Source organism: Thermothelomyces thermophilus, chromosome 1 (assembly GCF_000226095.1).
Source record: "Thermothelomyces thermophilus ATCC 42464 chromosome 1, complete sequence".
NCBI lineage: Eukaryota > Fungi > Ascomycota > Sordariomycetes > Sordariales > Chaetomiaceae > Thermothelomyces > Thermothelomyces thermophilus.
In genome coordinates, this window is record NC_016472.1 from 10,435,946 (window position 1) to 10,452,043 (window position 16,098).

Below are 16,098 nucleotides of genomic sequence, written 5' to 3' on the forward strand. Positions count from 1 at the left end.
AATATATATATAGATGCCGCCTGAGCCACTAGCACAAATGGGCTAATCAAGTCGAAGGAACGAAAGGACTAATTACAATATAGGAAGCATAGTGATCACTACGCTTACCAGTGATCAGGGTAATCACCACCATACGATCACTTACGATCACCGTGATTAGGAATAATCACTAGAATTATATATATATGTAGATAGTCACTTGTTACGGTAGACTCTAAGAGTTTACTAGTGATAGCAACCCTTATAATCATAGTACTTATACCAAGCATCGTTGTTGACTACTGTGAGAGACAACTCTAGTGTTGTTGTAAACCCTTTGGCTTCACTAAATCCCTCAGACGACCTGCCTGCTTGTCCCGCTCAATCTACCTTCGTCTAAACCCTTTTAGAAAAAGTCTAAGTTAGGTTCGTTACAATTACGTCTGCTAACTATTTAGCTATCTAGAACTCTTTATAGGGAAAGAAGTATACCTATTTAGTTAGGCGATTTACTATAGTAAGAATACTATTGTAGATTACTCCTATAGCTATATCCTTAGATTCTAGTAGCTTTGTAATAAAGTCTATTATAACTAAACTCTATAGTTTATTAGCTATTAGCAGTGGCTAAAGTAGCCTATATAGCTTATATCGTACCGTTTTGCTTCGATTGCAAATGTCGTAGTTCTATACGACTTCCTTAACTCGTACCGTTAACTATAGAAAGTCGTAGTGTTTCCTAACTTGTACGACAGTCTTCGTAACTCCTTTATATCCTCTAAGTTTCGACTTATAGAGTTCTTAAATCATTCGTAGCTATTAATCCCCGTTATAGATATATACTTTGCCTTAGTACTAGAGTTTTCTATCTCTTTCTTCTACTTCGTTAGGTACTACTAGTCTAGGTGCTACTTAATACTATGTCTCGTTAATCCTTTCTTCTTGAAAGATTACGTAATATTCTAGGAACGAGTCAAGTAGATCATCTTCTATAGGTGTCTACGTTTCGTAATGTAACGTTCCGTCTATTTGTTCCTTGAATAACGGTAGTGTTATTTCCGTTCGTCCTTCCGTGTAATCCGTTCGTCGGCTTAAGATGTCTGCTTATACGTTTTCTTTGCCCTTCTTATAGTGGATCTCAAAGTTAAATTCTATAAGGAATTCTGCCTATTGTATTTGTTATCCGTTAAGCTCCTTTGTCGTTATAAAGTATCGTAAATTCTTGTAATCTATATACACTTGTACTAGTTTAATTATACCGCTAAGGTATAGTCGCCATTCCTTAAAAGCTTTAATAATTACAAGTAGTTCCTTGTCGTAGATCGGATAATTAAGACGTAATCTATTAAGCTTCTTTAAAAAGAAGGCTATAGGATGTAGCTTTCCTTATTTGTCTTGTTATCCTAATTATCCTCTAATAGTATAGTCTAAAGCGTCTGTTTCTACCTCAAATGGCTTCTTAGGATTTAGTAATACTAGTACTAGATCTTTAGTAATAATATCGTAGATCTACGTAAATGCTTGCTCGTACTATTCTTCCTATTAGAATTTAGCGTTCTTCTTAGTAAGTTTATATAAAGGTCGTACAATTGCTCTGAAATTTCTAATAAACATCCGGTAGAAGTTTGTAAATCCGATGAAGCTTTATATTTCTATAACTAACATTAGTCATAGCTAATTCTTAATAGCTTTAACCTTTAAAGGTTCCATCCGGATTCATCCTAAGAATATTTCGTATCCTAAAAACACCGTTTTCCTAATATAGAATTCGCTCTTTTCCTTATTAACTAATAGTTTATACGTATATAGCGTGTCTAGCACTGCTTTTACGTACTTCCGGTGTTAGTTTATTATCTTAGAGAAGATAAGTATATTGTCGAGATAATATACCGCAAATTTATCGAGAAAGGGTCGGATAGCTTGATCAATTAGGGCTTAGAACGTTACCGGCGCGTTCGTAAGTCCGAATAGCATGACGAGGTACTTATAGTAGCTATAGGGTGTCCTAAAGGCCGTTTTCTACTCGTCGCCTTCTTTGATCTATATATAGTTATAGACCGATGGCAAGTCAAGACGCGTAAAATATTAGGCTCCTGCTAACTGATCTTCGAGCCGTAAGATTAGCGGTAACGGGTATCGGTTTTTCACGGTCTATTTATTAAGTTACTTATAGTTAACGTATAACTATAGCTTTCTATCTTTCTTAGGCACAAATAGGATTAGGTAGCCTACTAGCGATGTCAATAGGTAGATATGTCCTCTTTGAAAGTTCTCCTCCAAATATCGCTTAAGTTCTTCATTCTATATCTAGCTTATATAATAGATCTTAAAGAACTTTAGTCGTACTACTTCCTTAAGCTTAATCTTGTAATCCTATAGGCCGTATTCTAATAATCCTTTTAGATGCTTCGGTTCGAATGCTAGGTATCCTTTATATTCTTTTAGTACTTCCCTAGTTTTATCTTGTCTCTTGGTTTTCTAATAGTATACGAACTTAGTTCTATCTATAGCGATACTAGCGATTTCTCCTGTCTTAACCTACTACTCCAATTATAGTGCTCCGCATTTATTAACGGAGAGAATAGCTATCGGCGGTTTGGCTTGTTCCTCCTATTACGATATCGATATCGTTGTACTGCCTCTTCTAGAGTCTATAGTAGTCTATCTACTACTATCCGTCTCTTATAGTAGATCTGTAAGATATACCTTCCCTTAAGTATCGTCCGCTCGCGATCCTTATACACTCCCTATCTCGTTAGTCAAATACGACTCCGTTTAGGGTCATAGGTAGCTACTATTCTTCTAGCTAATGTCTAGGTTATAATTTTTATACTATAGTAACTCTAATATTATATCTTTATCGTTACCTATATCTATAATACTAAATATAACTATTATAATCTTTCCTACTATAGTAATATCGATTGGTTTAGTCTCTCTATATACTTATTACATCGGAAATGGCCCTTTGACTATGCTATGCTTCCGCTTCATTCTCTAGGGTATCTATAGCTAATTCACAAGTATCGGCGAAATCAGGTTCATCTCTACTCTACTATCTACTAGTACAAGTATTTCGTGCTATTTCTATTATACTATTATCTATAGTCGCTTGTCTTACCGCTATTATCTAAAGATTACGGCAATTTCCTATGTTTCTGCCGGGAGGTCTTAATATAGTAGTCTCTTACGCTAGTTCCTCCTATACTATGCTACTACTTGCCGTTACACGGGCGTTAATAGTTTCTAGGCCCCTCGAAGGGCCCTGACCCGTTTCCTAGGTTAGTGCTAACCTCTTCGGTTATTTGGCTAATAGCAGCTTCGTTAATCGTGCTCATTTCCGTAAGCTATTAAGTGCTTACAGCTTCCTACTATTAAGTCTATTCTGCTTTTCGTTATATATACTATAGCTTTATCTAAAGCTCCCGAATTCGCAATTTCTTTTTATCCGCGTAATAGAGGTAATCGTTGCTCTAGTATAAGTCCTATATATCTCGTCCTATTCTGTAGTACCTAGGCTAGGCTCGTTTTAGAACTATTATAATGCCTTCTAGATCGTAGGCTTCGATCTTCTAGAGTAATTCGGCCGCTCTATTTCCTATATCGTAGACCTATTCTATAGGGCGGAGGCTTCTGTCCTCATTTCCTTGTCAAGTCGGCCAGTAATTATTTTCGAATTTGTCGCAGCAGTGATATCAGCATTTGTATACTATACATTAGAACTAAGGCACTTGCATATATACCTTATATCAAGGGTATAGTCACGTGACGTCGCCTAGGAGGTATTAGAATTCTTTCCTAAATCCTTCCTACTATATATAGACCGTAGGTACTCTAATGCTAAAGTAGGAGTGTTTCTTCTAGTAGCTTCCCTATATATGCTCGTCTTTTCCGCGGGTTGTATATATAAACTAGTATTCTAGGTTCTATACGTCGTTACTAAGTTACTAGTCGTCAAGGTACTTGGCGTAGCTATTAGGCCTATTATATATTATAGGCTGTCTTCCTTTAATGGTTTCTACAATATGTCGGAGTTTCTTTGTTTCGTCCCTTATCTTATCGCTCTACCAGGCAAGTCGAGTTAAGCGTCTATCCTATTCGTATAGTTCCGTGTTAAGTCGGAAAACTTCATTGTAGTACCATTTAATTCGTTCCTAGAGGAATAGAACATTAGGTCCGGGTCTTTCGATTCCTTAGGTATCAGTTGTCTACGATCTATCCTACCTCTATATAACCATAAAACCCTACTACCTTAAGGCTAGGAGAATCGAAATTAGTAGTGTATATTCACCTACCGTATCCTATTCGGCAAGACCTATCTCTAGGTCTATAGTAACTAGTTTAGAGTACGGTGCTTGTTTATTATTACTATTACTATTATATCCAAGACTATCTATATTACTACCCCTGTCTTCGTAACTCGTGGCCGCTACTTTGATGACGTCCTTAGTAGTCTTGTCGATAACTATAATTTCCTTTCTAAGGACTATCTTCTACTCTTTCTTTAGGTTTCGACATTCTTGCTTATAGTGCCCTTTCTTTCTATAGTTATAGTAGGTAATATTAGACTTGTCTTTAGTCGTCTTCTTCTAGTCCTGCTTTTACGTTACATCTATATCTATAGCTTTAGGGTACGTTCTATACGAGGTACTAACGTACGCTTGCTTTTTCTTGTTATTAGCCTTAACTATAGTTCCGTTCATTTGACCTCGTTTCTACTACTCTCGTATATAGAGTTAATCATCGATTCTAATAGCCTATATAATATATTTATCTAGAGTCTTAGGCTAATTATACTTATATAGCTTATCTTTAACCTTTTCCTTTAAGCTATTATAGAATAGTTATATTAATGCCTTGTCGTTAAGCTAAGACTTAAGTATATCCTATCTAAACTATATAGTATAGGAGGCTACTAACTTGGTCTATCGGAGATTAGCGAGTCTTTCTTATATATAAATCTTCTTGTCTTTGTCACTAAAAACCTTCTAAAGCTCTTCTTTGAAACGGTTATAAGATTAAAAGACTGCCTACGTAAATATATCTCGGTCGTCTTCGTCTTCCTTAGTAAGGTAGTCATTCTATATAGGCTCGAACTATCTAAGTGCCTTACCCTTTAGTCTTATAGCTATATAGAGAACTTTGGCTTTGTTATCCGGAAACTTGTTATTATTAAGCCAGAAGTAAGATCAAAGGTTTATTAGGAATCTTATAAGATCCTCCTTAGTTCCTCTATATTTGCTAGGTAGTTCGATCTTAATGTGGCTCGCTTTAGCGCCCTCGAGTGCCTTGATTTTGGCATAGGCCTCGTTAACCAGTTCCTACAAGTTCTTTTCGCCGTTCTCGAGTTCCTTAATTCGAGCTTAAGCAGCCTTATCTCTCTAGTCTAACTCCTAGATTCGCTAATAGAGTTAACTAAGCTAGGTAAACAGCTATTTAGCTATAACGTTAGTAGCTATATCGATGTCAAAGTCAAAGTCACCTCCGTTCTGAACCATGATAGAACAAAGGAAGTGATAGTAACGTATAACGAATCTAACTCAGACTTCTTTTAAAAGGGTTCAGACGAAGGTAGATTAAGCGGGACAAGTAGGCAGGTCGTCTAAGGGATTTGGTAAAGCTAAAGGATTTATAACAATACTAGAGTTGTCTCTTATAGTAATTAGCAATACTTAGTATGAGTACTGTAATTGTAGGTTACTATTACTAGTAAACTCTTAGAGTCTACCGTAATGAGTAACTATCTATATATATATATAATTCTAGGATTACTAGCAGTCGTGGTGATCTCCTATACTGGCTTACCTGGCTTATGTCGTGAGCTAGTGATCCTCTACTAGGATTATTTTTTACTAAGTGTGATCCTGTCCTGATTAGTCTATTACTCCTTTGGCTTGATTGGCCTGTTTGTGCTAGTGGCTTAGGCGGCATCTACATATATATTTCCGTGACACTACTACCTAGTTTAGGACCTATTTAATAGGCTTAGCCTAGGGGCTAAGGACCTCCTTAGCCTTATAGACTAGTAGGACCTTGACCTATATATACCCTATAGCTAGGTTACTAGGGCCCCTTAAGGGAACTAACGTGGCTGGCCTTCTATAATAGACCTATTCTAGGCCTTAGCTAGGCTAGAAGCGACCTATAGGGATATTACAGAACGTGAGAAATCTAACCACTACCTATGGGCCTTAAACGTCTCCCTCTAGGGGACTAAAGGGCCTATATTAGCTAGTAAAGGATAGGACTAGAAGAGCCTAGACAAGGAGGTTATATAGGCTAAGGCGGACTACCTCCTACTCTAGCTTAGTAGGTAGGCATCGGCCCCGGCTAGGCCTGTTTTCTAGGGCCTAGAGGAGCTTCTATAGGCCTTCGATAGGCTTATAGAGGCCCTCGAGGAGATAGCTATAGTCTTGGCCCTAGCAAAGAAGGCTAGTACGGGCGGTAAACGAGCTCGATAGTAGACAAAGGAGGTTCGGGAGGCCCGGAAGAGGGCTAAGGAGGCAGAGAGGGCCTATAGGGATACCCTAAACCCCTATATACAAGAGGCACTTCGGCAGGCCCTACAGGACTAGGCTAAGATCATCATGGCCGCGAAGACCAGGAGCTAGAGAGCTACGTTATAGGAGGTAACTAACTAGCTAGACCTACTATAGAGGCTAGAGAGGTAGGCAAGGCTATAAAGCTACCTACTAGTCGACCCCTTAAAGCTCTTAGCCCTCGAAGGAGGGCTTATAACCTACTAATAGAAGGCTAGAGCACTGGTCGATAAGTTCTTTCCAAACCTAGAACTAGACCTATCGGATATTAATAACCTAGATCTAAACGACTACTAGGAGCCGAAGTTCGAAATAAGCTAGGAGGTTACGGTAGGCAAAGTCAAGGTAGTACTAGCTAGGGCGGCCCTATAGAAAGCCCTAGGGGAGGAAAACCTCCTTTCTATAGGCCTATTAAAGGCCTATAGGCGGCCGCTCTACTAGATACTAGCTAAACTAGCCTTAGAGAGCCTATAGCTTAGCTATTTCCTAGCCTAGTTTAAAAAGGCTAGAATAGTGGTCCTCTATAAGCCTAGCAAACCCCTATAGGCCTACTTTACCCTAGGGGGCTATAGGCCTATAGCGCTCCTACTAATAGTAAGTAAGGTGCTAGAGGCTATAGTTACCTAAAAGGTAACGGCCATTATAAGGGCCTATAGGCTTCTCCTAGCTAAGTAGATAAGTAACTAGGAATATAGGTCTACGGAACTAGCTATTTGGCTTGTTATAGCTTAGGTTTAGGAGGCTTAGAGGTATAAGGTGGCTACTTCCTTCCTATAGCTTAATATCTTAGGGGCTTTTAATACTATTAACTATACCTAGCTACTAGCCACTTTACAGAGCCAGGGCTTCCTAAAGTAGCTAGTGGTCTAGGTTAGGGAGTGGCTATAGGATAGGGTAGCTATCCTCTACTTCGATAGCTAGGAAACAGAGGATATAGCGGTAAGGGCTAGAGTCCTATAGGGGTTACCCCTCTCCCCTATACTATTTATCCTCTATATAGCCTCCCTCTATTAGGCCATTTGCTAGGCTAGCCCTATAGTTAGTTTAATAGGCTTCGCTAACGATACTAACCTTCTAGCCTTTAGGAGGGCCGAGGAGGCCTATAATAGTTAGCTATAGAGGGCCTAGAAGGCCTACTTATAGTAGGTAAAGACCTAGGGTATAGCTTTTGCCTTAGAAAAGTACGAACTTATCTACTTTAATAAAGGCTAGAAATAGTAGTCGTAACTACTAGAGCTCCTATAGCCTAGAAGGGGTACTACTACTATAGCCCTATTAAAGTTAGTTAGATTCTTAGGGGTCTAGCTAGACTAAAGGCTATAGTAGGGCCCCTATTATATAATAGTAGCTAAGAAGCTAGAAACCTAGGAGTTTGCCCTAACTAGGCTTACTATAAAGACCTAGGGCCCTGGCCTCCTATAGGCCTATAAGGTCTATACCAAGTGTATCTATAGCGCCCTAGCTTATAAGGCCTCGAACTTCTATAAGCCTACTAAACCAGGGGGTAAGCCGGAAGGCCCTACTAGAGAACTATTAAAGGCCTAATATAGGGCCCTTCAAGTAGTTACTAGAGCCTATAAGGCCACCCCTATCCAGTGCCTTAAAACGGAAGCCTAGGTACCGCCCCTCGACCTCTATCTTAATAAGAGGCTAGCCAACTTCGAAGCCAAACTTGACTAGCCACTCCTACAGACCAAGGTAGGCCTAGGGGCCTCCTAGGTCCCTATAAGGGCTCTTATCTAACAGGCCTATAATAGGCTTAGCTAGAGGTTTTAGAAGAGAAGGACTAGGGCAAGGAGCTAGGAGCCAAAGCCTATAGCCCTAGAGGTAATAAGGTCAATAGTCTGGTAGTAGGTTTAGGAGAGCTATAGAGGGTGTTAACCCCCCTATAGACTCTACAAAGAAGGCTACAGGCTACAGAACTAGCCATAGTAGCCAGCTAGAGTAACCATTAGAAGGCTGACTAAGCTGGTAGGAGGATATAGCGTATATTAGATAAGGACCCCCCGCGCCTAGTTTTCATAGGGGAAGGCCTACAAAGGCACTAGGGCCTAACAAAGGCCTAGAGCTCCCTACTAGTATAGGCCTATATAGGGGCTATCGGTCTCCGTAACTTCCTTTTTAAGGCTTAAGTCCTAGGGGTTAGCACCCCCTACTACGCCTATAGCCAAGGAAGGGAAACTATAGAGCACCTAGTTATTTAGTGCCTAAACCTACCGAGAAGCCGAACGTAGGAATCCTAGGAAATACGGTTATAAAGGGACCTAGACCTCGTTTCACAGGGTATAGGGGCCCGTAACCATCGGTTGATAAGGAGGGTTCTATAGTGGCTAATAGACCTAGGGAGGCCCCTAGAATACTGCCTCGTAAGGAGGCTAGACCGGGAGGGAAGGCCTCTTTAGGGCTATTCTAGCTACTTTTCCTTTTCTCTATAGTGTATTAGTATTCTGGATTAGGTGTTAAAAGGAGGGACAGAGGTTTTTATCCGGCCTATTTGGTATGGTTTCCTTTATATATAACTAGAGAGGCTCTAGCATACTTATTAGCATAGTAGTATAAGACTAATAATAATAATAATAATAATAATAATAATAATAAAAGGAAGGAGCTTAGCTTTTATCTAAACTTAAATAGCTACCTATTTACATTTAATACGCTATTATATATATGGATTATATTATTATAATGACAAAGGAAGGAAGGTATAGGACCTGTTTGTAGGACTAATATAGGGGTAGAATATAGGATAGGTTGGCTCGGTAACCGCGAAAAGAGAGGGGGGGGGTATGTTATAGGCCTAGGCTATACCCGGGCTAGATAATGCCTAGGCTTTACCTAGGCATAGGAATAGACCTACCCTACCCTACTTACGTACGTCCTACAGATCTGTAGAGCGTTTGTTATTCGTTCGTAATTTATCTAATAGACACGCGGCTAAGGCCTAGTTAGGGCCTAACCTAGAGCCTAACCGGGCCCTACTTGGATTATATATATATATATTGGTTAAAAGGTACTCCTCTATATAGCTCTTGTATTTTTCCTCTTTTTCCTCCCTAAGGTAGTTAAATAAAATATTATATGCTTATCTGTAGATGCTATAAGGCTAGTATATTACAAGCTAGCTCTTTATACCTAGAGTATTTAGCTAGTAAACTCCTTAATTTGTATATAGGTTAGTAGGATACCTAAGGTAACTTAGATTCATACTTATTAGGTAAGCTATTCTTCCTATATATAACTAAGGGACTATTATAGTTTAGCTATAATTAAATGTAACTAAGAGCCTTAGATATGACTATATAAAGTGGTAGGAGGGTATGACGAACCCAACTTAGACTTCTTCTAAAAGGGTTTAGACGAAGGTAGATTAAAAGGGACAAGCGGGCAGGTCGTCTAAGGGATTCGGTAAAGCCAAAGGGTTTACAATAACACTAGAGTTATCTCTTACAGTAATTAGTAATACTTGGTATAAGTACTGTAATTATAATTGTTACCACTGGTAAACTCCCAAAGTCCACCTAACGAGTGACTAGCTAGCTATATATATATAATCGTCTATCCCTCTTTAATAGTTATTACTAGTACCATTTCTCCTTTTACCCCGTAATTCCGCGTTATCGATGGTGACATGTTATTATCACTAGTAAAGACCTTAATCTTGGCGGTAATAATCTTCTGATTAGTCCGTCAAGTGATTGGCTATCGGAATGTCCCGCGTCTTGGCTATAGCCTGCCAGGCCGTCTATGTGCTTATCTGTGACACGATGCCTCTCCTTAAGGCTTTCGACCCGAAAGCCCTCTTAGGCTGTTTTAAATAGTGCTAATACCCTTCGCTTGTAAGTATTATATTCTTCTTATTTCTGCGTTATAGTTGCTATATTGATAAAATGCCTATAGAGAAACGAAAGTTATATTTTACACGTTACTATGCTTCCCTTGCTTAGAACATCGCTAAGAACGGTTTTATTGTTATACCTTGCTCTTGGTGCGCGTTATAAGGCCTTGTCTGTAAAATGATCGTATATATAAAGTGTTATAAGGCCTGTGTTCGTTAAGGTTGTTCTTATAATAGCTCTAGCATCCTGCTTTCTTCCTATAAGCTCGTCTCTCTTTTTTTTTTTTTTAATACTATAATTCCTAATGTTCGTTATAATAGATCGTATTCTTTAGGAGTAGCGTCATATCAAGGATACTAAACGTTATACTAAACTTAAGCTAGATAAATCCTAACGCCGTCTAGAAGAAGCCTAGCGCGAGTTGTCTAAAAAGCTTATACGGCTCTAGCGTCTTCGTTAGTAGAAGGACTTTTTAGTAGAGAAAGGTGCCGATATAGTAACACGTAGTTTGTCGACCTTAGACGAGTTAGAGGCGGTTAAGCGGTAAGAGCGGCAAGAGGCGCCTACTATACCCTCGTCAGAGATTAATAATGCCGTCGATGCTATCGACTAGGGCATCGTCTTTGGTTCTGTCCTAGGTTTTCCTTTAGTCGATCCGGGCTCTACTAGTAGAACTGTTCCAGTTTCTTAGGGCAGTTCAAATTCTTGACTAGTTCCTATAAAATGTCTTCTAGTCCGAAATCAAGCTATTTAACTAGATACTATAGTTCCCTATTAATAATACGTAAATCTAGAATTTCTTTGATGTCCTATTCTTCTTCCTCGTCTTCTGCTTCAATATATATAGCAACCTTAGCGTTTTTTAGTACTAGTTCGAGAAGTAAAATATAAAAAATATCTGTCTATAGTCGTATAGATGATGGTAACGATAGTCGGTAGTTAGATATCGAAATTTGTTCTTTGATAATAAAAGGTCTAACCTTTTTAAAGTCTAGCTTTGTACTTGGTCGTTTGGTTTGTAGGTTTTATATAATTAGGTAGACTTTGTCTCCCCTCTCTAGGCAAGGTCCCTCGAGCCTATGTTTGTCGTAGTAGTTCTTTATTCTAGGCTTGATAAACTCGAGTTCCTTTTTAAGCTCCTTATATAGTGCGTATATTCGTTCTGCTTTAACTACTACTCTTGGCACTATAACCTCTAATCCTTGCTTAAGGTCTACTTTATATCTGTAGTTCGTAAAGAACGGTATAACTTTGGTCGTTTCCGTTAGTATTATATTATAAGCGAGTTATACTATTAGTAATAGTATAATTTAGTTGTCTTGCTAATAGTTAATGTAAAAATAAAGATACTATTTAATAACTTGGTTTAGTCGCTCCGTTTGTCTATTAGTCTATAGGTAATATATTATTAATAGCTCACTATTAATACCTAATTATTATATTAACGCTTATTAGAACTTTAATATAAACTTAGTATCTCTGTTAGTAATCTATTCCTATAGCTAAGCATATATTAATATAACTTACTAATAGATCATATCTATTAGCTATTTAGCTATCTAGGATTCCTTATAAGGAAAGAAGTATACCTATTTAGTCAGGTAATCTACTATAATAAGAATACTATTATAGATTACTCCTATAGCCGTGTCCTTAGATTCTAGCAGCTTTGTAATAAAGTCTATCGTGACTAAACTCTATAGTTTGTCAGCTATTAGCAGTGGCTAAAGTAGCCTATACGGCTTGTATTATGCCATTTTGCTTCAATTACAAATGTCGCAGTTCTATATAACTTTCTTAACCCGTACCGTTAACTATAGAAAGTCATAATGTTTCTTAACTTATATGATAGTCTTTATAACTCCTTTATATCCTCTAAGTTTCGACTTGTAGGGTTCTCGAATCATCTATAGCTGTTAATCCTAGTCATAGATATATGCTTTGCCTCGGTACTAGAGTTTTCTATCTCTTTCTTCTACTCCGTTAGGTACTAGTAGTCTAGGTACTGCTTAATACTATGCCTTGTTAATCCTTTCTTCTCGAAAGATTACGTAGCATTCTAGGAACGAGTTAAGTAAATCATCTTCTACAGGTGTCTACGTTTCGTAATGTAGCGTTCTATCTATTCGTTCCTTAAATAATAGTAATATTATTTCCGTTCGTCCTTCTATATAATCCGTTCGTCGGCTTAAGATATCCGCTCATACGTTCTCTTTGCCCTTCTTATAGCGGATCTTAAAGTTAAATTCTACAAGGAATTCTGCCTATTATATTTGTCGTCTATTAAGCTCCTTTATCGTTATAAAGTATCGTAAATTCTTATAATCCGTATATACTTATACTAGTTTAATTGTACTACTAAGGTATAGTTGCCATTCCTTAAAAGCTTTAATAATTATAAGTAGTTCCTTATTATAGATCGGATAATCAAGACGTAGTCTATCGAGCTTCTTTAAAAAGAAGGCTATAGGATATAGCTTTCCTTATTTATCTCGTTATCCTAATTGTCCTCTAATAGCATAGTCTAAAGCGTCCGTTTCTACCTTAAATAGCTTCTTAGAATCTAGTAATACTAATACTAGATCTTTAGTAATGGTATCGTAGATCTACGTAAATGCTTGCTCATACTATTCTTTCTATTAGAATTTAGCGTTCTTCCTAGTAAGTTTATATAAAGGTCGTATAATCGCTCTAAAGTTCCTAATAAACATTTAGTAGAAGTTTACAAATCCGATAAAGCTTCGTATTTCCATAACTAACGTTAATCGTAGCTACTCCTTAATAGCTTTAATCTTTAAAGGTTCTATCTAGATTTGTCCTAGGGATATTTTATATCCTAGAAACACCGTTTTCCTAATGTAGAATTCGCTCTTTTCCTTATTAACTAATAGTTTATATACGTATAGTACATCTAATACTACTTTTACGTACTTCCGGTGTTCGTTTATTGTCTTAGAGAAGATAAGTATATCGTCGAGATAATATACTGTAAATTTGTTAAGAAAGGGTTAGATAGCTTGATTAATTAGGGCTTAGAACGTTACTAGCGCGTTTATAAGTCCGAATGGCATAATAAGGTACTTATAGTGGCTATGGGGTATCCTAAAGGCCGTTTTCTACTTGTCGCCTTCTTTAATCTATATATAGTTATAGGCCGATGGCAAATCAAGACGCGTAAAATATTAGGCTCCTGCTAACTAATCTTGGAGCTATGAGATTAGCGGTAACGGGTATCGGTTTTTTACGGTCTATTCGTTAAGTTGCCGATAGTTAATATATAACCGTAGCTTTCTGTCTTTCTTAGGTATAAACAGGATTAGGTAGCCTGCTAGTAATGTCGACGGGCAGATATATCCTCTTCGAAGGTTCTCCTCTAAATATCGCTTAAGTTCTTCGTTCTATATCTGGCTCATATAGTAGATCTTGAAGAACTTTAGTTATGCTCCTTCCTTGAGCTTGATCTCGTAATCCTATGGGCCGTATTTTAGTAGTTCTTCTAGATGTTTCGGTTCGAATGCTAGGTATTCTTTATATTCCTTCGGTACTTCCCTAGTCTTATCTTGTCTTTCGGTTTTCTAATAGTATACAAACTTAGTTCTATCTATAGCAATGCTAGCGATTTCTCCTGTCTTAACCTATTACTCTAATTACAATGCTCTGTATTCGTTAATAGAGAGAATAGCTATCGGCGGTTTAGCTCGTTCCTCCTATTATAATATCGATATCATTATACCGCCTCTTCTAGAGTCTATAGTGGTCTGCCTACTACTGTCTATCTCTTACGGTGGATCTGTAGGATATGCCTTCCCTTAAGTATCGTCTGCTTACGATCCTTACGCGCTCCCTATCTTACTAGTCGAATACGACTCTATTTAGGGTTATAAGTAGCTACTATTCTTCTAGCTAATGTCTAGGTTGTAATCTTTATACTATAGTAACCCTAATATTATATCTTTGTCGTTACCTATGTCTATAATACTAAATACGACTGCTATAGTCTTCCCTATTATAGTAATGTCGATCGGTTTGGTCTCCCTACATACCCATTATGTCGGAAATGGCCCTTTGACTATACTATGCTTCCGCTTCATTCTCTAGGGTATTTGTAGCTAATTTACAAGTATTAGCGAAATTAGGTTTATCTCTGCTCTACTATCTACTAGTATAAGCATTTCGTGCTATTTCTATTATGCTATTATCTATAGTCGCTTGTCTTGCCGCCGTCGTCTAAAGATTATAGCGATTTTCTATATTTCTGCTAGGAGGTCTCGATATAGTAGTCTCTTACGTTAGTTCCTCCTATACTATGCTACTACTTGCTGCTACTTAGGCGTTAATAGTTTCTAGGCCCCTCGAAGGGCCCTAACCTGTTTCCTAGGTTAGTGCTAACCTCTTCGGTTGTTCGGCTAATAGCGGCTTCGTCAATCGTGCTCATTTCTATAAGCTATTAAGTACTTGTAGCTTCTTATTATTAGGTCTGTTCTACTTTCCGTCGTACGTACTATAGCTTTATCTAAAGCTCCCGAATTCGCGACTTCTTTTCGTCCGTGTAATAGAGGCAATCGTTACTCTAGTACAAGTCCTATATGTCTTGTCCTATTCTATAGTGCCTAGGCTAGGCTTGTTTTGGAACTACCGTAATACCTTCTAGACTCCGAGCTTCGATTTTCTAGAGTAATTCGGCCGCTCTATTTCCTATATTATAGACCTATTCTATAGGGTAGAGGCTTCTATCCTCATTTCCTTGTTAGGTCGGCTAGTGATTATTTTCGAATTTGTTACGGAAGTGATATCGGCATTTATATACTATATACTAGAACCAGGGCACTTGCGTATATACCTTGTATCAAGGGTATAGTCGTATAGCATTGCCTAAGAGGTATTAGAATTCTTTCCTAAATCCTTCCTACTATATATAGACTATAAATACTCTAATGCTAAGATAGGAGTATTTCTTCTAATAGCTTTCCTACGTACGCTCGTCTTTTCTATAGCTTACACGTATAAACTAGTATTCTAGGTTCTGTACGTTATTACTAAGTTACTAGTCGTTAAGGTACTTGGTATAGCTATTAGGCCTATTATATATCACAGGCGATTCTCCTTTAATAATTTCTATAATACATTAGAGTTCCCTTATCTCGTCCCTTATTTTATTACTCTACTAGGCAAGTCAAGTCAAGCGTCTATCCCATTTACATAGCTCCGTATTAAGTTAGAAAACTTTATTATAGTACTATTCGATTCGTTCCTAGAGGAATAGAATATTAGGTCCGGGTCTTTCGTTTCCTTAGGTATCGGTTATATATAATCTATCCTACCTCTATATAACCGTAAAACTCTATTACCTCAAGGCTAGGAGAATCAAATTAGTAGTACGTACTCTCTTACTATATCCCATTTAGCAAGACCTATCTCTAGGTCTATAGTGACTAGTTTAGAGTACAGTACTTATTCGTCTTTACTATTACTATCGTGTTCGAGACTATCTGTATTACTGCCCCTATCTTTATAGCCTGTAGCCGCTACTTCGATAACGTCCTTAGTAGTTTCGTCAATAACTATAATTTCCTTTCTAGGGACTGTCTTCCATTCTTTCTTCGGGCTTCGACATTCCCGCTTATAGTGCCCTTTCTTTCTATAGTTATAGTAGGTAACATTAGACTTGTCTTTAGTCGTCTTCTTCCGGTCCTGCTTTTATACTATATCTATATCTATAGCTCTAGGGTATATCTTGTATAAGG

At 37.9% G+C, this 16,098-nt stretch overlaps 1 protein-coding gene across 1 annotated transcript; it reads right to left on the bottom strand.

The window, feature by feature from the left end:
• Nucleotides 1-13,161: 13,161 nt before the first annotated feature.
• On the bottom strand, nt 13,162-13,335 carry MYCTH_2054970 (uncharacterized protein; the record flags this gene model as incomplete). Its single annotated transcript, XM_003660863.1, has 1 exon — nt 13,162-13,335. A coding segment is annotated over one exon (174 nt), but the record flags the coding sequence as incomplete, so codon positions are not given.
• Nucleotides 13,336-16,098: the final 2,763 nt, after the last annotated feature.